The sequence below is a fragment of the Neodiprion pinetum genome, chromosome 7 (assembly GCF_021155775.2).
Source record: "Neodiprion pinetum isolate iyNeoPine1 chromosome 7, iyNeoPine1.2, whole genome shotgun sequence".
NCBI classification, from domain to species: Eukaryota; Metazoa; Arthropoda; class Insecta; order Hymenoptera; family Diprionidae; genus Neodiprion; species Neodiprion pinetum.
Window position 1 is genome coordinate 12495358 of NC_060238.1, and position 25078 is coordinate 12520435.

General features: G+C 40.5%; 1 protein-coding gene across 1 annotated transcript in view; it reads left to right on the forward strand.

Moving 5' to 3' along the window:
- Positions 1-25078, forward strand: part of Fife (regulating synaptic membrane exocytosis protein fife) — a 2091151-nt gene that overhangs the window by 272517 nt on the left and 1793556 nt on the right. Inside the window, exon 2 of the mRNA XM_069137999.1 lies at positions 23748-23979. Coding sequence (XP_068994100.1) covers positions 23944-23979 — 36 coding nt within the window. The 5' untranslated portion in view covers positions 23748-23943. The remainder of the gene's footprint in view (positions 1-23747; positions 23980-25078) is intronic.

The window sequence follows — 25078 nt, forward strand, 5'->3', positions numbered from 1 at the left end:
TTGTAATAAATTCTATTGTTATTTTGGTGAATATTGTCCATATTATCTATACACACGATGGCAACCTAGACAGTCTTTAATTAGAGGATTCGGTCCATCCACGACATTGCCATCGGGTCCTGGTGTGTGATGTACGCTACATCTGCGGAAACTTGCGATGACGTATTCCATTTTCATATTCTCTGGTAGTTTATCCCACGCATTATCGATGGAGTTTGATACGAACGTGCGGATAAATTCTTTTGGTAAAAAAACTATATCCTCGGACATCATTCCCCTCAAACCGTCCAATTCTTTGTACAGACGGAAGGATTTCTCGAGGGAGCTGGTACACTCCTTCGAATACCAACTCCTTAGTCGCTGCATATTTTCGAAGGCGCAATTGTATGCCGGGATGTATTCAGAGTTGTCATCATACCAACTTGAGCCTGGCGCTGCTGCTTGCTGGAGGTAATTCGCTGGAGAGTATCCATGGTTCACGTCATGCCACGGTGCCGCTTCCATATACCTCAATTTTTCCATTGCAGGGGGTATGATATGCAAATCTTCCATATTAATAACCCTCGTTGTACCATCGACGATCTCCGTCAGCCATGCTTTCTTCTCCACCCCTTTGACGTATACGTAACACGCATTTCCAACCATTTTTCTCACAATCTTCGTAACATCCTCGTGAGATTTGTCGCCCGCATTCCATGATATTCCGTGGTAATTGTGTGTCAACCATACATTGGTAGCTCTACGTTCAAGTGGTAAGCTTGCCAAATCATAGGGCGGCTTGAAAATGCTGTAATCCAGACCCGACCCGTTTACATTCATGACTGCGACTTCCTTGGGTACAAACTTCATGTTATGACCAATAAAATATTGCACGTCTAGGATCATCGCCATGTTGAGGAGTGGGAATGTTGCGCTCGATTATATACTGACGGATGGTATGTGGAAGACTGACTATTCCATCTCCAGCACACCCGCTTTCATCCCCTCCCGGATGAATTTTGTAGAAGTAGAGGGGGATCGCATAGTTTATTTATGGCAGATAACTTCATGAAAATTCAAACTTGTTAAATTCTCCACCAAGGTATTTCATTTGCTGACGATTTTCCCTCGCCATGCTACACATTTCAGTCAGCTGACTGGAATCTTCTTGTAGAACTCTTACGATTCTCGGTGGTGAGAAGACGTTGTATTCTCCATCGATCGTCGCCAGAACACGTACCCCGAATTTTGTTTTGACCAGTCGTAACCCGATGACGTTATACACTCCCCCAATTTCGAGTTCCGACATCTTCTTGGTTGGCAGATTCTCCAGGCGGCTGACGTGGTTAACTTTTGCTAGATCCATCGCGTTTCGAGGTTATTTCACGAGCGAGAACAGTTCACAATACCACCTACCAACCCCCACTACAATTTTTCCATTGGACAAGTCTTGACACGCATATTGTGCGAGGAATTTGTATGCGACCACTTCCACTGCCCCAGATTGGTTTAAGTGCATCACCACCAACAAAGTTTATGGTCGGCACCATCTCAAAGAGCAATTTCCTGGAATTTTTTCAATAGATCTAACGGGTTTTTATTCTATCCTATTTATGTGCGGCTTTCCGGCGCCAAACAAGTCTCGACAGGAATTATTGTGTGTGTGTGTATGTGTGTGTGTGTGTCAAATCCTATGAAAATAGCCATCTTGCGGCAAACCGCGAAAATGATCAACGGGGGGGGGGGGGGGGGGGGGGGGCTAGGGGGAGCTGGGGGAGGGGAGCGCTGCGGATTTTGGGGGGGGGGCAGCCAGGGTGGAGCCAGGCGGGAGCTAGGGGGGAGCTAGGGGGAGCTAGGGGGGAGCTAGGGGGGCTAAGGGGGAGCTAGGGGGAAGCGCCGCCATTTTTGATTTCGAACTCTCATATATACACTACTATTCGCTATCATAAAATTCTTTATCCTGATCAACATATAGGTGTCTGGGTACGCGCTCTTGTATCCGTATGGATTTCATGGCGGTAGTTACATATTTCCCACTCTTGGACTTCATCGGCATCGTCCAAGCGTACTCGGAGAATATATCGTTGATTGTGAGCAGGTATTTGTATCTCACATTATGTAAGCTGTATACAATCATATCAACCAGATCAGCTTGCCAAGTCTCGTCCAGTCCACGTACATCAACAAACTGCCGCGTATAATTGCGTCGAGCGGGTTTGTGAAGTTCATTATTTATCGTCTCTTCATGCTTCAATACCTGTACTTGCCTTCTGGTTTGCGATCAAACCGGCAGTTCTGATTCTGGTCGAACTTTTTTTTAGTCTGGCCCAATTTTCGTTCATCAAGCCGTGCGACTAGGTTGTGATCAGTTATTTTCCTGCGGTATCAGTCGACCGTTAAAATTCCGAGACTGCTCCAACACAATATTTATAAGCTTGCTATTCTCTTTGACATTCTTACGCAGTTGATTGATATCATTCAAGAGCACAGAAAAATTCGATTGAAAAGTTCGCGTAAGATCTTCAATGGTATTTTGTAAAACAGTGTGCAGACCTTTCAATGGAACGGCATCGTTTGCATGCTGCGGATCGGTAAAGTTACACAATCGTCTATTGTCTACATGATATTGACTGTCCTGAATGATTTTGAATCAGTTGCCTGGCGGGCCGCGCACAAATTTTTTACTCGGACCACGCACCAATTCTCGTCCAAATATATCGATGCGTATTGTTGAACAACTAATCTATGAATGACAATTTTCTCGTTGATCTATCGCTAATAAACGATTCCGGCTACTCTGAGGTCTACAACGATTGCAACGATTTCGTTAGCGTGATTGGTATTGTCAGCCGCCTGTGATGCCATCAGCAGTCGAAGATGATCCACAATTTCATTTGGATTATCCCAGTAGACATAATCGACCTCTTGCCCATCTTTTCATGCAATCTTATATTTGGGTGAACCTTTACCAGATTTTCGTGGTAAGCCGACAAATTTCACAATTAAACTTTTTACTTTACACTTTTCGCATTAACACGAATGCTTTTATCGGCCTTGTATTGTCTGCGATGTGCATTTGCCATGGTTACATTTTTTTTATAATTATTTTTGCCTGTATCGTCCACAAGGGCGGGATCAGGTGATTTGTTAAACAATAATTCAAGTAATTCTGGTGTTCTCTCATAGGTTTTATCCCCCACATGTATCTGATCCTCAACGAAATGGATTTGCGAATCGCCAATCATCATGCGTTTTGCCAACTTTCGAGAGCCATATGTGTTTAGATCATTTTGTTTTTTTGTACCAAACATTTCTAAATACTGCGCCACAGACTTATCGGTCTTCTTCATTGGTGTGCGTGTAGTGGGAATATCATCTCCTGTAAATGTTTTATCCATATGTCATCCATATCACTATCATCATCATCATTATCGTCGTTCTCATCAAGGTTTTCTTCTTTCATAGTAATATCTGGTTCTTCTGTTCTGGTTTCGTACTTTGTCTGTCGCTTCGAAGTATCAACCAATTTTTGCAATAGTGTTACTAGAGGGTTAAACATTTCCCTCATTACCTGTTCCGTGGTGTCCATGTCTGAATTAATCATTTTATGTTTCCGGCGTATCACATTGCTAGCTTTCAATATTTCATTCAACAGAACGCTATGTTTACGGATGTTGCCGCTCTCTATGTTGGCGTTTTGATTGTTGCAATGGAACTGTCCAAATACATACACTAATTTATGCTTATAAAGCAATCAAAATTTCCCTTTCTGTATCTCCCCCCATCGATTTCGCTGTCTTCATTAATGACGACTAAACTATATTTGCCATCATTCCAGCATGCTGAGCATAAGTCTTTGAATTGCTGATAGGTCATGTGGGTGTTGACGTGATCGTTGTAAATATCTGTCATATTCATTTTATCCTGGCGAAACAATACCAAAAAGTTTGTATTGTCATGCACGAGATGTTTTAGAATACGCGCATACGTCTGCCTGAGATAAAAGATATTGAAATCCTGATGCCTTCCCATGCTGAAACATGCTCTGATATTATCTTGCTTCTCGCACGTGACATTATCGAAAATCATAATGGAATTTGGGTGTGCATCTTCAGGTTTCACGACCTCCTCGTTTTTGGCAAATGGATAATAACCGACACCATGCACCGGTTGTAATAACTTTTGCAAAAATTGATACTTTGACTGTACCTGTGATTTTGAATAGACGTAGATATTTTCGAATCTCAATCCACCAGCGTGAATGATAAGCGGAAGAAAAGCGTTAGTTTTACCACAATTCGATGGACCACAAAAAACTGCTCTGACTGTATTTCGTGGTAATTTTTCGTGGCGTTTCGTTGTCTTTTTTGCACGTTGGACCATTTCATCGAAATTCGTGACAGGTAATTTATTTGTCTGATCTTCAAATTTCATCGTGCTCGATTAACATGATGATAAATACTAAGATGTCTACATATAAATTAATTTCTTTTATAGAAATGTGGCCAGTTGGTATTTGAGCATGGCGATATGCACATGCATAAAGCGCGATGAAGGTCTATTGAATAAAATCATCAATCATCTTCCCGTTGAATTACATGAGCCGGGTATCAGTACTGCAGACTCGGTACGAATTTGTCGAAGAGGTTAGCTCGTGGTGATCCTGCTATCAATCCGTTGGATGCCGCATGTAGAGAGCACGATATTGCGTACTCAAAGAATCGAAATGACATTGCAGTGAGAAATCAAGCTAATAAAGTGCTCGCCGAGAAGGCGTAAAGTCGTGTAATAGCTAAAGACGCTAGTATCAGTGAAAAAGCCGTAGCCTGGGGTGTCACCAACACAATGAAGACTAAATCCGAAATTGGTATGGGTTTAATGGTAAGCGATCGGGAATTAGTGCCAAAAGTACGAATGGAAAACTGCAAATAGATGCCAAGCGCCGTTCGACGAGTTTGAGGACTAAACAGAGAAAGAGGGCAATTAACTTCAAATCGATCATTAGGGCTGAGAAAGAAACAATGCAGGCTGGTCATAAGGCTGCCGCGACGGCGCTATCAGGTGCTCGTTCAACGGTAATACTTGCTTCAAATAGAATACGTGTACCTCGCATCATATCGCTACCTTATAAAATCGGAGATATTCTCCCTCTCCTTATTCCAATTCTGGCCGGTCTTAGTGCCACCGACGCTCTAGCTGGTGGTGCTGCAGGCGTAGCTGAAGCCGTTAATGATGCCAATGCAAACAAACGTCAGTCAAATGAGGTCAAACGACATAACGCTACAATAGAGGCGATTGCTTTGGGTAAAGGATTGTACCAGAAACCCTACCGAATAAGTATGGGGGTGTACTTACGACCAACAAAAAACTAATAATGCTACCACACTGAGCTCTCACTGATGTTGATCTACGCGAATACGCCAAAGACATGAAAATTTTACATTTTTGCGGTGTTGATATGCAAAATGATCTACTGGAATCGGGGCCGAAAAAGCATGAATCTGCAATTATCAATCTTGATGATAAAACTGGCCCAGGAACACATTGGGTTGCATACATGAAAAATGGCAATCAGGTCATTTATTTTGATAGTTTTGGCGATTTACAACCGCCCAAAGATCTAATGAAATATCTCAGTGTTGGTAGCGTAAAATATTATCATAAGAAATATCAGGAATATAATACTGTGATTTGCAGCCACTTGCGCCTCACCACCAGGCGACTTTACAGGGGTGACGAAGCGTGACCGAAGCGTAAGTCAAGGCTAATTCGTTTACTTTAATGTTGTCGGGTGCATCATCCGTGCCGGAGGCGCAGTATTTGCCCCCAATCGAGTTGTCATCAACGAAAAACCATGTTCTCGGACTCGTTAAATTGCTCACATTCAATTCGATGCCAAATATTGAAGAGGGCTGCAATAAATTTCACACAATACGATCAAATGCTGATCGGAAAGTCGTCACAATACCAACAGAAAGCTATGAAATTGAAGACATTGTAACTTTACCATCCTAATAGTAGGGGAGGAAAAGAGGCTAAATGGTAAGTCACTCGAGCGCTGCGAGAACCTATTGGATCATAAAGATTAGATACTAAAAAGAAAAAAAGTTCATATGATATATGCTCTTTTACTGCCGGGGGAAGTAGGTACTGATTTTCAAAAATGTAAAAAAAATTTATTATAAAGAAATACTCGAGCGCGTCAGACATTAATATCGTATACGCCCTATGTGCTTCCGGTAACAGAGAAGTATTAATCTGACGGCTTACAAGTCGGGGGTGGCAGCACGAAGGGGTAGAAAATGAAAAAAAAAAAAAGTTATTCACGCTCATCAGATATTCAGGGGGAATGTTAAGTGACCTCTAAAAGGTATCCTATTCAAAAGACTGACGATTTGGATGCAGTCAGAACTCACAGCCGATTTTTGAAAATGTAAAAAAAAATAGTGACCTTGAAATACTCGAGCTCATCAGATTTATATGCAGACAGTTCAGCTCGATGTCCTTGTTGTGCTAACCTATAATCTGATAATTATGTGGAGGAATTTCATTGTTCTGACAGCTTAAGGTAGTACCGTGACATGTAAAGGACATCAATAGTCAATGGCTATTGTTTTCTTTCTCACTCACTAGTGCTGTCTTTCTTTACCGACTATCGCTCACTTACTTCCACTCACGTGAATCATCGCAAGTCACCAACTTTAAAAATTATTTACAAAAAAACAAATACTGCTTGTTTGTGTTTTTTTTGATAAAAATTACTATTTATATCCTCAATTGATAATTCTCAGTTTTTGAAAACAATCCTAGGAAAAATATGGCTGTTATTGAATAAAATAACTTTTAACTTTTTTAAAACACAATAAACAAACCAAAGCCTCACAAATCTACGAACTCGACCGCGTAGTATTGTGATCAGCCGCAGAAAGTAGTGGGGGGACGGTGCGAGAGAGTGAGAAATCGAGAAAGAGTGAGAAGGGGAGAGAGGCGCGGAGTGGGAAATACATAGTTCTCAGCACTTGCACGTACCTCACTTTATCAATAATTTTAGCTTTTTTACGTTGTAGAAACCGTCAGATTATATTATATCCGTAATTTTTACATGATTTCCTTCAAATTAAAAAAAAAAATAACCGCGCTCGAATACTTCCAGGTGACGTTTTTTTTTTGCAAACTAATTACTCGCTTATTCTCCATGATCAAATCGTCAGAATATTGAAATTGACGCTTTTTTCCATGTAATTAACTTACCTTCTATTAATCTGACGAGCTCGAATTAATTTAAAGATCGATTTTTTTTTACTAATCTGATTGGCTACCCTAGACGCACCCTTGTATATTAAGGGTTCATATATGGTGGTCGTTCATAACAGGGTGCAAGGTTTCCTCCCTTATATTGTTCTGTCGCGCTTGAATAACACCCAAAATCCCCTCTTGGGCTCCTCTACTATAAGCGCTGCCCCAAGACATCACCCTCAGTCTGTGAGCCAACAACAATGAGTTGAGCGCTGAAATTCCGTGTAATCAAACGATGGACTTGAGACCGCGGGTTTGCATTAGACAGTTATTGGGATTTAAAGCAACGCAGCTACCAAGCAACATCACTCATAAATCTCAATTACCGGTGGCTATACTGAAAGTCAACTCTCTGCGCGTCGAGTGTGATATAACCACAGAGGCACATATAAACGATCGTCTAGTTCACACGATACATGAATTTTTTTTAACCGTTCCATCAGGATATATGTTCACTAATTGATAGCTCGTAGTTCGACCGAACCGCGTGGAAGGTGTGGGTCGCTGAAGTCAAAGATGAGTTTTGTGGTTTTGAGTTTATTTTTTACATCTTATTCATTTTATTTACTGTAACGCTAAATTCTGTTACCCTCGGATGAGAACTTACCGTTGACACTTTGGCGCGATTCTCTACTTATCCGCAATATCAAACTATAACAAAATAATTACGTTGGGCGCCAGACGCGTTAGCGTCGATTTTCAAACAATAATGCAAATCAATAAAATTAACACAAAACCGTACAAAAGAGATAAATAGAGAACCCGTTGTATGGCTGGCCAGGCACAGGTACGATCGCGTACATCCCGGTAGAGTGGCGGAATTCAAGGCAGCTAACAGTAATTCCAGAATTAAAGAAAATAACAAAATAAAGAATAAACTCCAGGCAAAAGGAAAATGAACAGGTCAGTCGATCATATATTGTCGAGGAGGTGACATGATTAAGACAGGCAAATAAGATGGTATCGACAGCGGTAGTTAATAAAATAAATAATCGTTGTTCACAAAAATTTCGCTAGAATAGCAGTAAACGGTAGCCTTGAAACGAGAGACGGTAGTTAACAGAGTAAAATGAACGTAGGTCGGGAGATGCGATATAATGCAAGAATTGACTTAAAACTACACGTCACTGGGCGACGTGATCTTACCCAAGTTGCAAATGACGCTACGAAAATTATTATTCTGTCAATTAGAACGAGAGAACTTTACTGCGATCGGTAGAAAACAACGAAACGATAGTTCGGTAGATGATACGACAAATTTACCGTAAATTACAACCAGTATGAGAGGTTGACATTCAGTAACAATTTACCAAGTCGGCAAACGATCGACTAGATAGCCTTCGGTAGAAGTATTCATAAACGGTAGATTCAATAATTTATAATTATTACGTACTTGAGGAATTAAATAATGAATTCCTAAACATAACTTTTGAGAGAATACAAAATACAAAATTATGAGAGTGAGAATTTCGGAGAGTTTACAAAATAAAAAAATACACTAAAATACACCGCAATACAAAAGAATAATTCACAGAACTTAATTTAACAAAATACAGAGAAATAAATAACAGGCAAAAATAATATGAAATTGCCAATAGCAATGAAGAAAAAGTGCGGTAAAATCTAGGGCTGATTCTACGCTCGCTTGTACTCCAAGGAACTCGACATATGATACAATAGGCACAAAAATAAATGAAAATATAATAAGCGATAACAGAAATAAAATATAAAGCACACTACTATTACAAAAAAAGTATGGAATGAAATATAAAGCCAATAGGGCTCAAAATACGATAGAAGGTACAGAAGCAGGCTAATAGTAATTTACAAATAATTAGAAAAATCATGAATATGAGAGAGATAATTATTTGGCAGTTACGAGGTCGCTCGGATACGAAAATAATAAATTACTGAAATCATGCAGTCACACGGCGGCTTACTGCAACTTCACGCCGTGGGCCATGATTCACACAAAACTGGCATCACGCGATGCAACCAAGAAACAGTAAATATAATATTAAAGACCGAAATCATGCAGCCACACGGCGGCTTACTGCAACTTTAAGCCGTGGACCATGATTCACACAAAGTCGATAAATACCATAAGAAAGAATAGAATTTATGAGCAACTTCGTAACGATACTATTCAAAGGCAGAAGCCTTACCTTGGCGGTTGACTTCAGGCACACAAACTGACTCTAATTTAAATTATACGTTATATCAGCAAAACTGAGAAGGAAGGGAAAAAGAGTGAAAAGAGTTTATGGGATGAAGGTTTTCGGTAGAATAAACGATAGAACGATAGCGGTAGAAGAAAAGGTATCGGTAGCTTAAATCGGGAGAATAATGCGGAAAGCAAAGCTGTCTCTCAGCAGGTTAAGCGTAGAATAGGAGGTCGTAGTTCGTCTCGCCGATCTCGCGGTTGTCGTGAGGTGATTCTTCTTCTTTGATTGGTGGGTTGACCCCCACCGCTAATAGGCCATCCCCCTGTGGCGAATATTGGTTACTGCGTGGTCATACGTTTTCAAAAATTACCGCTAGATGTGGTGTAATGTGCTGCTCGCGATGTCGTCGTTGACACCAACTCGTACGATTTTGTAGCTGCTTCGGTTTACGGTCCAGGCTGCCTATCATCGGGGACTTCTTTGACAGAGGCATACACAGGGTACCTCTCGGCCAAAGTTACCGGGTGGAAAGTGACGCCTCATTGTTCACCTTCACCGGCTTCTGTACAGCCAGTAGCTGGCTGCCTGTACCTGAGGTCGTGCAGTCAGACGGTTGGCCGAACCGTGGACCACGACCCACACACTTAGTCCCTGCCGATAGGAAGGCAGCGTCGATCTTCAGAGTGATGGCTTTATCAACCTGGACGTAGTGGCTTGGGGTCGGTCCGGCACCAGGCCGGTAAGTCGGAGGATGGCAGGCTACGGTCTGCCCTTCATGCCATCCTTACGGCATCCGATAGAGCTGGCGGCTGGTTCCTCTTCGAGAAACGGTGCCCTCAGCCGCCAGGAGGATTTTTTTCTCCCTGTTCACCGGCAGTCGAGGCGATACGGAAGGTTCGGGTGGATGCTACCCCAGGTGTATATAAAGGTGTATCAAGGTAGCCAGTGTAGTCTGATGAGACCGTCGGTAGGCGAAGTCGTCGAGAGCTGCAAGCGGTAGCTAATGGTCCCTTGTTGGTCGGGATCGTTGTCGTCCAAGTACCTTATTAGCTTGCGCCGAAGCGCGAAATAAAGAATTTACAAAAAAGAAGTAGTTGAAAGTAGTTATTGCCTGTTTTGTATCGAGTTCGGTTGAAGTACCCTGCTGAGGACGCGTAAACTAAAAATAATAGCGGTTGTGTGCCCTTGTGACGGGCGACTCTGAAACGCCACGTTACATTACATATGTACAGTTAAAGTGAAGGTTGCCAAGTGATAATAGGAATGGTTTTTGTCCTTTTAAATTGCGGTGGAGGCTGCAGCGAGGATATCGGCCGTCGAGGGGGGTCAGTCTCAGTCCTAGGTGGCGGCGTGTACCGGCTCTCTGGAGAGCTTGGTGGTGTCGGGGGACGGCGGTTCTCAGCCGTCTTCACAGGAGACTCCCACTCACTGTCGGTCGTCTGGGTGGCAGTCGACACAAACGAGCGCTGCGGCTCGGGAAATGGGGAGACTGGAGCTGGGATGCGTCTGTGGTAGCTTGGTGAAGTCAGTCGAGCTCTCCGGACATCCCACAAGGAAAGTAACACGGCTCGAGGTCTGGTGAGAGGCCGTGACGGGATCTCGATAGAATGCAGTATCCAAGGAACTGGTGGGTTTGAAGCTGATGTGTTTGTCAGTGGGCTGGCCGCAGCCAGATAAACAGGATCCGTGATGCAATTGGTCTGCTGTCCGGTCTGTCTTATAAAGTGTCGTCGTAGCGTCAGTCAAACGTCGTAGCGTCAGTCAAACGTCGGGGTAGCGTTGAAGAGCAGGTACGGCGTGGCGTTGAAGCGTCAGCGTCGGTAGGGTTTGTCAGGACAAGGTGAACCCGAAGTGTCCTGCCGATCGGTCTGATCGGTCGTCTCTTATTGCAGCTTCGATTGGACTTTGGCAGCGGGAGACCACGTTGGTTGATTACGCAACGCGCTCGGCTGCGTGGGTGGCGTGAGCGGCACGCGTGACGTCACACTTTCTTCTGGGTCGCGTGATTGGAAAGTGTGAAAGGCTGGTTGCCTCGCGTGGGTTGGAAGGCGCGCGACCAACGAGTTGCGTTCACAATGTTGTTGTGAACAATATAAGATCATCGAACTGCCCGCTTATGTCATTTACCTCCCAATAGCTGTACAGTCGATACATCACTTGCAGCTGAGAACAGTTGATCAAGACGGGGAATTAATTCATTTTCGCGGCGAAACCATAAGCGTGCGATTACATGTGATATCTCTGAAATAATGGGAATTGTGTTTGAGACAAAAAATACTGGTGGCAGCTATAAAAGCAAGACATTATGTCCAAGCGTCATCAGTTGCCAACTGCCTCCAACGGGGCCGAGATCTCTGACGAAGCTGACACCTCTAAGCATGCGGTTTCTTCGATATCTAGGACTTCGATTACGTGAAAATTTAGAAAAATAAGAATTCACTTTCGCTGCATTCTGTGTATATTACCATCAAGGTAACGATAACAAAACAGAAACCTATACCATTCGACGATTCGATCGCGCACTCTGAGATTCATGCACATCAGCCGTTTGCATCATCTACCTTTCAGAACAACGATAAGATCCATATTGTTGTTTACAATCAAGATTTGTGTCTACTGCTCAGTAAAAGCTCACACACATTCATGGAAAAATTACAAAAGATGATGGCGTGGTTGCGGTGACGGTTATGAAATTGATCAATATGGCCGCTTGCTATTTGTTTGAGGAAGTTCGCTATGAGTTAAACGGTGTGGAGATTGATCGGAATAAAAATGTTGGTATCACCAGCTCTATGAAGGGTATACGTATCCTTGAGTCCTGGCCAGCAATATAGTGTGGAGAATACCGGTTGGTTGAGTGTTGATAACGAACTAACCGATGCTGCTAGAAATTTCGACGTTGTTTTACCGTTCAATTATGTGCTGGGCTTCGCCGAGGATTATTGTCGAGTTGTTGTCAATGCTGAACATGAGTTAATTCTCACACGATCCAACAACGATTTGAATGCTGTGATTGAGACTCCACCCATGGAAAATTTTGAAATTACCCTAGATAAAATCGAGTGGTTCTTGCCTTACATCAAACTGGCCGATAAACCGAAAATGCAGTTATTCAACCACATCGCCAAGGATCCAGCCATATCCATGAGTTTTCGTTCTTGGGAAACGTACGTGTATCTGATGCTCCCGTCAACAACGCGGCATGTATGGGCAGTCAAGACATCGACACAGCTCGAGAAGCCGAGATATATCGTTTTAGGATTTTAAACTGCAAGGAAAAACGAACCGCGCAAAAATGCCGGCGAATCAGATCATTTTCGGATTAGAGACGTAAAACTCTTTCTCAACTCTCAATGTTATCCCTACGGAAATTCAAATCTTGAGATATTTAATAATCAATTCTTTGTGATATGTATGTTCGGTTTCAAACGACCTACTACAACAAAGAAGCTGAGCTTTTGCTATCGAAGCGTGAATTTATAAACCATGCTCCCCTTATCGTCATCGATTGCTCCAAGCAGAACGAAACATTGGAAACTGGACCTGTGGACATTCATTAGAATTCGACTCTAGCATTGAATTATCACCAAAAACTTCAGCCTACTGTATGTTCTTGCTGAACGGCATAAGAGAATCATGATAAATTCGGACCATTAAATCGACGAAAAAGATATATGTTGGTTGTAGTTCGAAATTCAGCCACGAGCGCGCTTGTGTTGTCAGTATAGGATATGAAGTGTGGCATTGGTGATGCCATGAAGTGAGGAGTATTCGTTATCGACGCCCGGTCATTGCTGAAATAATAATACTTATATCCTATACTAACGACAGCTGCGCCACCACAGCCTATATATCTTTTTCGTCGCTTTCAGGGTCCACATCCATAGTACAGCGTTCGGGCTCCTTAACTCTAGGCTCCATGTGCATTAGGCTGGGCTGGGTTAGGTTAGGTTAGCAAACTGTTCCGATATCATGTCAGCCATTTTGCTCCCGCCATTTTGTTGTTTACATTGGTTGGGTTAGGTTAGGTTGGGTTGTCAGGATAACTTAGGTCGGTAACACACCGACTACATGCTCCGTCATCTTGTCCGTCATCTTGCAGGCTAGTCAGCCATCTTTCAGGTCAGTCAGCCATCTTGCAAGTCAGTCAGCCATCTTGCGGGTCAGTTCGCCATCTTGCAGGCTAGTCAACCATCTTGTTGTTCACATTGGTTAGATTAGGTTAGCTTCAGTTGGTAACACACCGACGCTCAGTCGGTAACAAAACGACTACAGGCGAGGCGCTTCCTGCAGCTGCCGCTGAGGTCGGTAAGTCAGTTTGAGCCAGAACCCCCCCCTACATAACTACTTCCACTATAGGAATTCCTGCCAAATATTATTCAACGCGACAAGTAGCAATGCTTCAAGTCCTCACTCTGAAGCAAAATGATTCAAAATTTTGAGGAATTATTTCATCGCAATCGTTCCGAAATTGAATAAAATGTACAGATTACAGATCTTTGTCGACAAAGAGCCGTGTGCCAAATAAGCAAAGCTGCATGTCTTCGCACTCAAGCAGGCCGTAAGTTCGCGTTTTTGACAACTTATTCTAGTTACGCATTCACAAAATTATCAACATATATAAATTAATAATACTAATTCATCGTACAAACCACCCTCTTCGCAAGTGGTTGATTTGTCAAGCAATCACAGCTTCGCCCAAAGTTAAGTAATTATTGTTTAAATAGAAATAACAAGAATTAATCATGAAAACGATTACAAGAAAAAAAAAAAACGGTCACGAAATACACAAAATTCTGCCCATGTGAAATCAAACTCCGCCACTCATCCAAAGCGTTCATTTCACCCTCTATTTCGTTGGATGTACAGGCACATTTTACTATTACCTACTGTTTGAAGTTAGGTTGTAGTGAGCTACAAACACCGCCCAAATAATCCTAACGAACCGAATAGAATTAGTAGCGAGGTCAACTAATACTTCCGTACTTCGCAAAAACTTATTATTCCATAAGTTTTCACTAATCATATTACCCGGCTTGCACTAATAACAAACGTAAAGAGCTGATCGTACAACGCGGCACGTGTTTCCATATGCCTGGCGTCGTCTCTTACGACGACGAATCTCGAGGCCCTTGTCAAAAGCACTGATAATATTGTACCGCGTGGTGCATCAGCATTTCTTGTGACTAAGCAGTAATAGTTTCATTGATTCAAGACGTATTGAACCAACAGAAGCTTCCGCCCATACCTGAGACCATCCACAAATAGTGGCATAGGTTTTGGGCCTCAGAATTTCGATTTGAAATTTTTGTTTATAATTTGTTACACACATTAAATGAACTATGACAATTTCAGATCTTTTGCTACGTAAGTGACAGAGAATCAAGCATTTTTGCATTTTTTGCTTTTTTAACGTTTTCAAAGTCCTCATCTGACTGAATAAAAAAATGAATATATCGATAACGCTATTTTTCCTCTGAAATCGTTTGAATTTTTCAAAAAAATATTTTCAACATTTTTTATAAGAATTTTCAATATGAAGTATCAGTTTATGAAATGAATAGTGTTGCTGAGACAATTTGACATAAAACCACGTGTAACAAAATGCGATCACTGTGGATTTGACAGCAAAAAAGTCAAATAGTCGGTTTATCGGAAGTTCTCCCTAACGCTTTGCAGGTTATGTCGTCGGCGATCCAATATTTATTTCCTACTAGCTGTCAGTCGAAGGAGGATATGTGGATTACGATTTGCCATCAATTACCAGAATTAATTTTTGATTTTTGAAAAGTCGAAAGCGAATAATGAAACGAGTTTGAATAATAAGCTCGGCGTTATTTCGTTTTCAAAGATGATTTTATTTATCCTACTCATACTCAAATCTGTGGTTGTGTCGGCAGAGGTAGGTTATGCCGATCTGTTATTGATTTTCGACTGTTAGTCAAAAAAGTTTATGTTGCCCGTGATTTGCCGACGATTATTCTGATTAATTTTCGCTTTTTGAAAAATGCAAAGCAATGAATAAGTCGAGTAGAAATAATAAGCTTCCCATAAATTATATCCGGATGAGGATATCGTCCATCCTACATATATTTGTATTTCAGGTTCTGTGTCGACGGCGTCAGGTTAGGCCGACTGCGATCTGATGTTGATATTTGTCTATTGTCAGATGAGAGAGGTCTATACATATAGTCTACGATTGACCATCGATTATTCGAATTGAGTTTCGCTTTTTGAAAAGTTGAAAGTGATAAACGAAATGAGTAGTAATAATAAGCATGCCACAATTTCGATTCTAATGACGATATCGTCAATCCTGCGTATATTCAAATATTCGGTTGTGTATCGATTCAGTTAGATTATGCCGTCTGCGTTGTGGGAGTCATTATTCGTATTATTTTTTGTTTTGTTCTTATAAAGTAAATAAGAATAATGCGACGCAAATAATTTCTTGTCATGTCAATCACGATTCTGATTTGGTTTGGATATTCACCAAGCTCCGAGAAAAATACAGGCAATGTATATGAACTATAGAAAGCAATGCAGGAACAATTATCGTCAGCAAATTTTCGAAATCGCGGATTCAATTCGCATAGTTTGCACGTGATTTGTCCGTTGCAGCAAAAAGGATACCAGGTGATATTATTACCAGATTACCAGAAGATATCATCAGCCGCGCGACGCTATATATCTTTGATGCACGAAGTAAGAAACATGACACATGCGGATAATGTCGGTATATGTATATAGAATGTCGCCAAAATCTGATGATGGTATTCCTCGTAATCGAAAACCAGATCAGAGTAGAAATACAATGCTGGTTCTGGATGAAGATTCCTATTAGCTACACCAAACGACATCTTCCCCGACTCAAACCCTTTTCCGTGATGACGTCACAGCGATAGACACCTGCGGTTCTGACCTGAAGGTCAGAATCACGCTGCCTTATCAACAATTTTAACTACCAGAGGTCTAATCACATTGCCTTACCAACCATTTGTACTGATCAAACGTCAATATCACGTTGCTTCACCAACAATCTCGCTGTCCTCCCCCCTGCCAATGGTCATGATATAGCGGAGACGCCAACCCTTCTGTTTCCCGTGCCATCATCCTGCTAATCTTAAGAATGTTCTGGTCAACCTCCAGCGGCTTTCGGTGCGATGTCAACAATTCTACATTTCACGATTAACGGTTTCGAAAATTGTTTTTCGCCAAACTGGATGCTGGTGTAATATCAACCACGTGACATTATTTTCCCATGACTACTAATTCCAAGAGCTGTTGGTGAGTCTAAATTCTGATGTGGTATCAGTCATGTGACATTTTGCAACTAACAGTTCCAAGAATTTTGTTTGTAAATCCGGACGGCTGTGTGATATCAATCACGTGGTATTCTTTCCCCATGACTCACAATTACAAGAACTGTTTGTGAGTCCAAAGTCCGATACAATATCAAACACGTGATATTCTCCCCCCCCCCCCCCCCCCCCCTCACACACACTACGTTTCAAATGCACGTGATGAGGATCTCAATAAATTCAGCACTGGAAACCACAGCGTTAGCCTAAAGCCCTTCTTCCTGTAAATGACAAGTACTTTAAAACAACGTGAATTAAAAACGCGACTAGAATTGATGACGAATAAAGTTGATGAAGAATATTCAAGAAAAAAACATCTGCTATAAATCAAATCTAAACTGAATCATTTCACAAAAGCATTTTGTCCGATACGTATCAACCATTAGAATCATTCATTCCTCGAAACTGAACAAAGTGGCACGGCTGGAGACGTTTCTTTCGTCGAAGACGCTTGCAGATCTTGAAGCCTACTTTGATCATCGAATCAGCGGAATTTGTCGAGTCAAGAAGAAATTTGGGAACAAAATAATGACGGATCTGAAGGACGCGTTCATGGTATTCATCACGAATCGATTAGTAAAAGCTTTAAAAGAGAACGAAGAGTTGTTCAAGAGAATGTTGACGACTAACAACGACAGTTGGTTGCATCTGCGCTATCTGTGAGGACCGTACAATAAATTGGAATTCTTTTACATGTGAAAAAATTTCAAAACACCTGGCGCAACAAATTTTGCACTTGATACTTTGATTATCAAATAAAACAGTTTAAAATTATATGTACTTGTCACTTAGCAGTAAGCCATCCTGTTCACCCTCATCTGACCATATGTTTCAGTAAATTCACAATCTAACCGGTGAACAGTGCAATCTATGCAGGTTCTACTTCGGTGAAATAAATTAAACTCCGAATTGAGTTTTAAATCTATAAGAGTATTGATAAAAGTGCTGTTCTAAACACCAAAGATGAAGATTGTCGAGCTACGTTTGAATCTCACAACTATAGTGTGAACTCTACGCTTAGGTTTTGAGCGAATTCAGTCAACGATAGAGTACAAGGTTGACCAGCAGCTGAGGTAATTTACAACCCGAGCCTCGGATACGCGGTATTGGATAACTGTTGCTCTTAAAATGCAAAACATAACTCGGTTCGAGTACAGCTTCGTCAACGATAGAGAGCAAGGTTGAATCGTACGTGAACTTGGTACTATAAAAATTCCTCTTTTAACAACTAAGGTAAGGGTGTAAAATTAAATCATGACCATTTTCAAAAAAAAAAAACTTCATTGGAAGAAAAAAACGTTTTTGATTATGGCTCAAATTATAACGTAAAGGTATTGTCTAAGTCTACAGAAGGCTTGTACATCAACGATAAGCTCCGTCTTTGAACTGTACGAGCTTGTAGGAATGTGTCAGGTTTTATAGACTTTTGTCAACCTCTTGCTAATCTTTTTGGAACTTAAACTTTCATAAACCATTTTGAATTTTTTTGAATCCTTTGGAAATCTTGTCAGCCTTTTCAAAACTGTTTGAAACCTTTTGGAAACTTTTGCAAACTTCTGAAAACATTTCATATCTTTCGTTAACCTTTTGTGAATTTTTTCCTTCTTTACAACCTTTCAGAAACAGTCAAAAGTCATGAAAACATTTCATATTTTTTCGAAACTCTCGGAAATGAATTCGAAGGCGATGGAAGCTGCTTAATAAATGATTCCTGCTTTGCATAGTTCTTCGACAATGGACATTGTTTCATTGTTGTGATTTGGATTTCCCGCCGCCTTAAATACTGGAAGTAGACGAAAACATTTCACTTGCTTGTTAGGATCATTCCAGAAAACGTATTCCGCTTCAACACTTTGTCGAGTAATCATAGTTTGCGGAAGTGAAACTTTACTCTTCCACCGAGGTGATAAGAAATCATCTAACAATTCGGCAATGACATTTTTCTATTTTTAACTGTTATTCCTCTGAACAGTTCATCAGATTTGTAATACTTTCTAAGTGCGTGCATGGTGGATATTAGGTTTCTATAATTTTCCTGATCTTCATTGCTCATATAAAACCTGTCTGGCTTCTATTTAAACAAAAATTTCTCAACTCTCAAAACTTATTAACGAGTCAATAATCATAAGTCTGTCGTTTGAAAGATTGCGTACCCTGTACACGTTGTCCCTTTGACTTTTTCTTATATCACTTCTCATGATTTAAAAATGCTTATTCTCTGTTTTGTCAACAGGTTAGTTCTGTAATTGTTTTATCTCCTGTCGAAGAAAATGAATCATCCATCCCCGACACTCCATGATTTTTCAATTCATTTTTCATCTGCTTTATTTCTTCTTCAATTTCTTCCAGTTTTTGATTCACAGGTTTTGTGTCTTTTGTGATATTTACCAGTTCTTGCAACGGACTCAATACTGATTTGAAAATGTCGCTTTATTTCTGAACTAGATTCCGTGCCTGACTTAAGCAATCTATGTTTTCGACGAATTGCGGCACTTACTTGAGCAATCTGATATAGGACCTATTTTGCTCAGGAATTTTGGAGTTCTGCATGTTAACATAACTGAGTCTGTAACGCTTTTGCATTACTCCCTTGGAAACGCCAGATTTCATTACTTTTCCAGGCTAACGAAAAAATTGAATCCCTTCCTGTAACATCCTAGGTCAGGCTCGCTGACTTTGTCAATCCGAAGAAACCCACACTTATTACCATTTGAACATGCAGAGCACACATTGTGACGATTCATATTAAAAATTGGAGAAGATACGAAGAGAGAGAGAGAGAGAGACGAGTTTGTGTCAAGAAGGTTTAGTAGATCTACGTAGTTTGATAATATAAGACGTGTCATAACAGTGAGAGGAAGCGTAAATCCTGGCCAGGTAGAAATTTACAAACAGATAATACAAAGACTTCACTCTGAATCTTTTTCATTTATTTTTAAACATTGCCACCGTCGATAAGAAGTGGTTGATAAGAAGAAGGGGTTGACTAATTACCGAAACCACGCACTAACATGACGGCTTAACGCAACTCAGAGCCGTGGACCACGATTCATATAGAAACAGGCATCACACGATGCAACCAAGAAAAAATAAATACGATAAGAAAGAAAATAGATCTTATGAGCAACTTCATAACGATATAACAAAAAGGTAGAAGCCTTACCTTCAGCGGTGACTCCGGCATGCAAGCAATGAATTTAGTTTAAAAGTAACTCAACGGCTAACAACAAATGAAAGATAAAAATGAAGGAACGAAGCTAACGGTAGTATAAACGATGGTGAAGATATTAGACAACGGTAGCGATAAACGGATGACAAAGATAGCGGAGAAGAAAAAAAAAATGTGACACCGAAGGAAATTAACGATAGCGAAGTAATATTAAAGCTATTTCCTGGTGGGTCGAACGTAGAATAGACGGCACGCGGCGGTCACAGTTCGGCTCACCGATCCCGCCACTGTGATCGGGTGATCCTTCTTCCTTTGATTGGTTGTTTATTCCCCACAATAATTGGGTCATCCCTTTCGTGGCGAATATCGGTGCTAGGTGCGTTACACGTCTTCGACATTTACCGATAGATGACAGGTAGTGTCCTGCCCGTGATTTCGCTGTTGACACCAACTCATACAAATTTACGATAGCTGCATCCTACTGTCCAGGATACCTATCTTTGTGGACCCTCTGACAAAGGCATGTAGGTACGTAGGATGCCTCCCGGTCAAAGTTACCGAATGGAAGGCGCCGACTTACAGTAACTACATGTTCGCTTCCACCGATTTCGTCGTATGGGCAGTGGCCAGCTGCCCACGATCTATCAGGGAGACCATGCAGTCACACGATGTTTTAATGCAACTTAAAGTCGTTGATTATGGCTCCGTTGATTATGGTCCTTACCGACCGGTACGTAGAATCGGTCCTCGGAGCGATGGCTCAACGCTAGAGCGTTCTCTTAAATATAGATCTTATAGGTCGGTTAGGCGCCTGGCCGGGAAGTCAAGGAACGGGAGGCTGCGGTCTGCCCTTTACGCCGTCCTTACGGCATCCGGGAAAGTGGGCGGCTGGTGTCTTCAGGAGGAATGGTCACTCGGCTGTCGGGAGGATTTCATATCCTTGTACGCCGGCAGTCGAAGTGATACGAGAGTTTCTGGCAAACAGTGTTACATCGGATCGTCGGTAACGAAGGTCTTTTGGAGCCGAAAACGGTAGTCATCGGTAGTTGTTGATTCTTCGGTGGTCGGGATCGTCGTCCTAGTACCTTGTTCGCTTGCGCCGGAGCGTGAAATTATAGTATTTACAAAGAAAGAATTAATTACTACTAGTTATTTCCTATTTTGTATCAAATTCCGTTGGAGTGCCCCACCAGGGATGCGTTTTCGGAGGTTTCCTTTAGTTTAGTGTCCTTGTGATAGGAGGGGGGGGGGGGGGGGGGGGGGAGGGGCTCTAAAACGCCCCTTTACAATATATGTATATTTGTATGGTAATTAGATTATTTTATGAACTTCCAAAAGAGTTAAAAGCATTAGGAGAGGGATCTTAAAAATATCAAATCGAACAATTGATTTCAACCAATGTATAAATTTATTCCTTTCTGTCAGCTTGATTTTCAGTTTTATTTAAATTTTAGTTAATTACCAAGAAAGGAAGTATTCTAGTGCAAGCTGCAAAATGCAAAATGTAGCATGACTTTTTTGCTATTTTCTACTTTAGCGTTGTGTTCTTTACTTTATGCTTTTTATGTTTTCATATTTCATGTTCATATTTCATATTCATAACTACATACAAAGTCGTCAAATTTGATAGATTTCAAAAAATTTCTAGCTGTATATCATATATATATTGTCCATCCTTGCGCACACGTAATAATTTTTACCTCTGCAGGATTTCTATATGCACTATATTAAAGAACATTTAAGTGGATTGTGTTTGTAATTTTTTTGATGGTTTTGATAAATTAATAAATAGTTTGCGTAGCGTTGTGAGTGCCGGTTATTTCTCTCCCAACCTGAACCCTTCCCTGTCCACACTACCAAGCTATCTAGTGCAAATGGGTACGGCCGAGATTTGACGAAGCTGACGATCGAGAGGTCTGTTGACTACGCCAAGCCACCAACAAAATTTCGCGATATCTTTTCTAGAAATAAGTTTTAAAACTTTTATCGCTGGTCGTCAAATTATTGTGAACATGGTAAGCGTTTGGTGAACTTCGTTGGGCTAGTCAGGGACATTAAAAATCCGGCGTCACGAAGTATAGGTCCAATTGTCAGTAGAAAAAAGAATTAAGCCGTGGAGTGTTGTTCAAAGAACTGCGCAACTAACACCGACGAAATAATAAACATTTTTTCAAAGATTCGCGGAGACAGTACATCTATTAACATCAATTAGACGTCAATGTGTAGTCAAATATGCGTTTAAGATATTCGGTGATACTTGATTTTTTATGTTCTCTTCTTCTATCGTTGACCTTAGAAATAGCGTTTCACCAGAATAATCAAAATGCAGGGATACCTCTATATCCATAATAGAGTATTATAAGTAATCTATATTTACAAGAATTTTCACCTTTTCTCTACCTCTGCTCTACTCTGTTCTCTAATACCATATATTCAAAAATATTCGTACATAACTTCGGAATTCTTTCAAAAGGATTACGAGGGCTATGAGGTCGGCAGGAGTGGAAGACAAGACATCATGATCGATTCTCTCGCACCACTTGTAGCAGTTTAACTCCTCTTCGACCCGTCCCCTCTCCTTTCCGGTTAGAAATATAGGGTGAACAATCAATGCGTCCCCCCCCCCCCCCCCCCCCCCCCCCCTCCCCCCACACCATCTACAATAATCGTGTATCGATCGCAGGTTCTGACTCTCTACCTCTCTCTCCCTCTTCATTGTCATAAGCACCGTCTCGTCGACGAACTGTATTATTTGGAGTGTTCCTCCTTCTGGTATTTCCATCCTCATCTCCATCACTTGTCCCACTTTCCCCCATCAACGCGTTTACAAGCCGAGCGTAGGTGAGGTTTGAAAGGCCAACCGGACTATTTTGAGAATCAAAGAAACTTCCTAGTTATCATTTCACTTATTCGGGAATTTACAGTATAGCTCGTTGTTGAATGTATCTATTTTCTTGCAACTTGTTTATTTACGTATCCATACGTATAAAATTATATGAGCGTAAATCAATTGCTTAGATCATCCCAATCATTCTGTGATTCGTAATATTCTATTTAGTAAATTTCTTGCCATAAGTCGACCAAGTTAGGACCTGACTATTTTTGATACGATTGAAAGTTTCCCGGTGATACTGAAATACCTCTAAAACTGCGTTTTTTATATTCCGCTAGTTCTGAGTTAGAGATATTTAAAGCTTTCTATACCTTCATCATATCGTTCTAGATTTTCAAAACATTTTTAAAACTTATATTTTTGTTTCAGTTACAGTTCAACATCGGTTGTATGGCGGATTTATTTTTTCTTCTCTCCTGTTTTCAGCACTTCGGTAATTTTAAATGTACAAGACTCAATGTTCACGATATCTATCTTTTTCAAATTGATCAGGAATGTGTTAAAATCGTGTGGGAGGTAAGAACAATTATTTCAGACAATTTTATATTCTGATTATATTTTTGAACGAATGGAGATGATTCGTAACTTCATGATTCGACGGATCTTAGAAAGCTCCATACAAAAAACGAAATTTTCAAAAATTCTTCGAGTATTGCAAAAGTCGTGGTACTATGAAACGCTCAGAATACTCATGATTCATATCTTTGAAATAGTTGTAAAAGTCAGAAATGCAGACATTGGGTATTGAAAGTGTTGACGTCATCTGAAAAAAATGTCAACTAAATTTAAACGGGTGATGTCAAATACTGTTCTATTTGCTTCTACTTGAAAGTTTAATTTACCAAAACACAATACTAACGCCATGTTATTAATTTTTCTTACAGACTCGGCATGCGTTTGATAAAAGATGTATCCACGCACGAGCAGGTGACGTGATTTTATGTGAAGAGTGTCCCTATCAAATTTTAAGCAAGAAGGAACTGTTTTGTGACCTGAATTAATAGAACGACAGCCGAAAACGACCCACTTTCCGTACTACTATCACACCCCCATCATCGACTCCACGTCAACCCATCCGAGATGTTGCCTACAAACGTGATGTCGTTTATGAAGAAGGTAAGCCACTATTAAACATTTAAATTAAAGATGGAAAGAAGTAACTGCTACATTTTAAATTTTCTTTCTTAGTCGAAGAAGTGACAAATCTGTAAAAGTACTTTTACACATCGGTTCAATTTTTTTTTTGTGTCCACTGTTTAACCCACATATTGATCTGTTCTTGAAACGAAGGCAGGGGGATGTGTAGATGAGGCAGCTTTTACGACGAAATCTTATCGCTCGGCAGTCAGTTCTGTCTGAAATATTTGAATGAGAGGCAGAAATTGTACATTCCGGAAGCGGTTATATCTAATTTTGGCATGACTGTAGCTTGAATAAGCCAATTCAAACGAATTATGAATTCAGTATAAGCAACGGAAATTGCGGGCTTATTTATTTTTTTATGTACATTTTACATACGTCTTCCTTACTTTGACTTACATTTCTTTTCAAGAGATAGAGTTTTATACCTTTCCGTTATGTAAATAAAAAATTCACTAAAGCCTTTTTCCGATACGCAAATATTATTGTACGGACTTTTAGGAATGATTTGTGACACTGCAAATTCTGTTTTGTATGACAAGTGAGGCCGTCACGCTGAGAGAATTTATCACCTGGAGTGTCAGTGTAGAATTTCTCGAGAAAGGGAAATTATACGTATAGCAATGGACTCTTCATAATTTTTTGTGTTCGAACGTCAGTTTTTTTTTTTGTTTCTTTTCTCATTTTAGTAAAGCCTTGACATTTAAGTTCATGAGAGGATAATTAAAAGACAATTTCCAAAATAGAAACAATTTTCCGATTATATTGATATTTTTCACCTCAGTGAAAAACGTTCTACGTCCGAACGAGCGTGACATCAACGTTATTTCAAAAGAAATTGAGCCATCAAAATGGAGAATTTTTTAAAATCATGGATGAAAATATTTTGTTGTTCTATGATATTCAACTTTAAATTGTTCGTAGAAGGTCATCATCGATAGTTTCCGTGTCTGGAGATTTGCTTCTGACCTTTCAAGTAAAGTATCTCTTACTCATTATTGCCATTAAATTAGGATTCATAATCACAAGTTTAAAGGGTAGTGAATTTTTCAAATTCATTTCCAAGTAAAATACA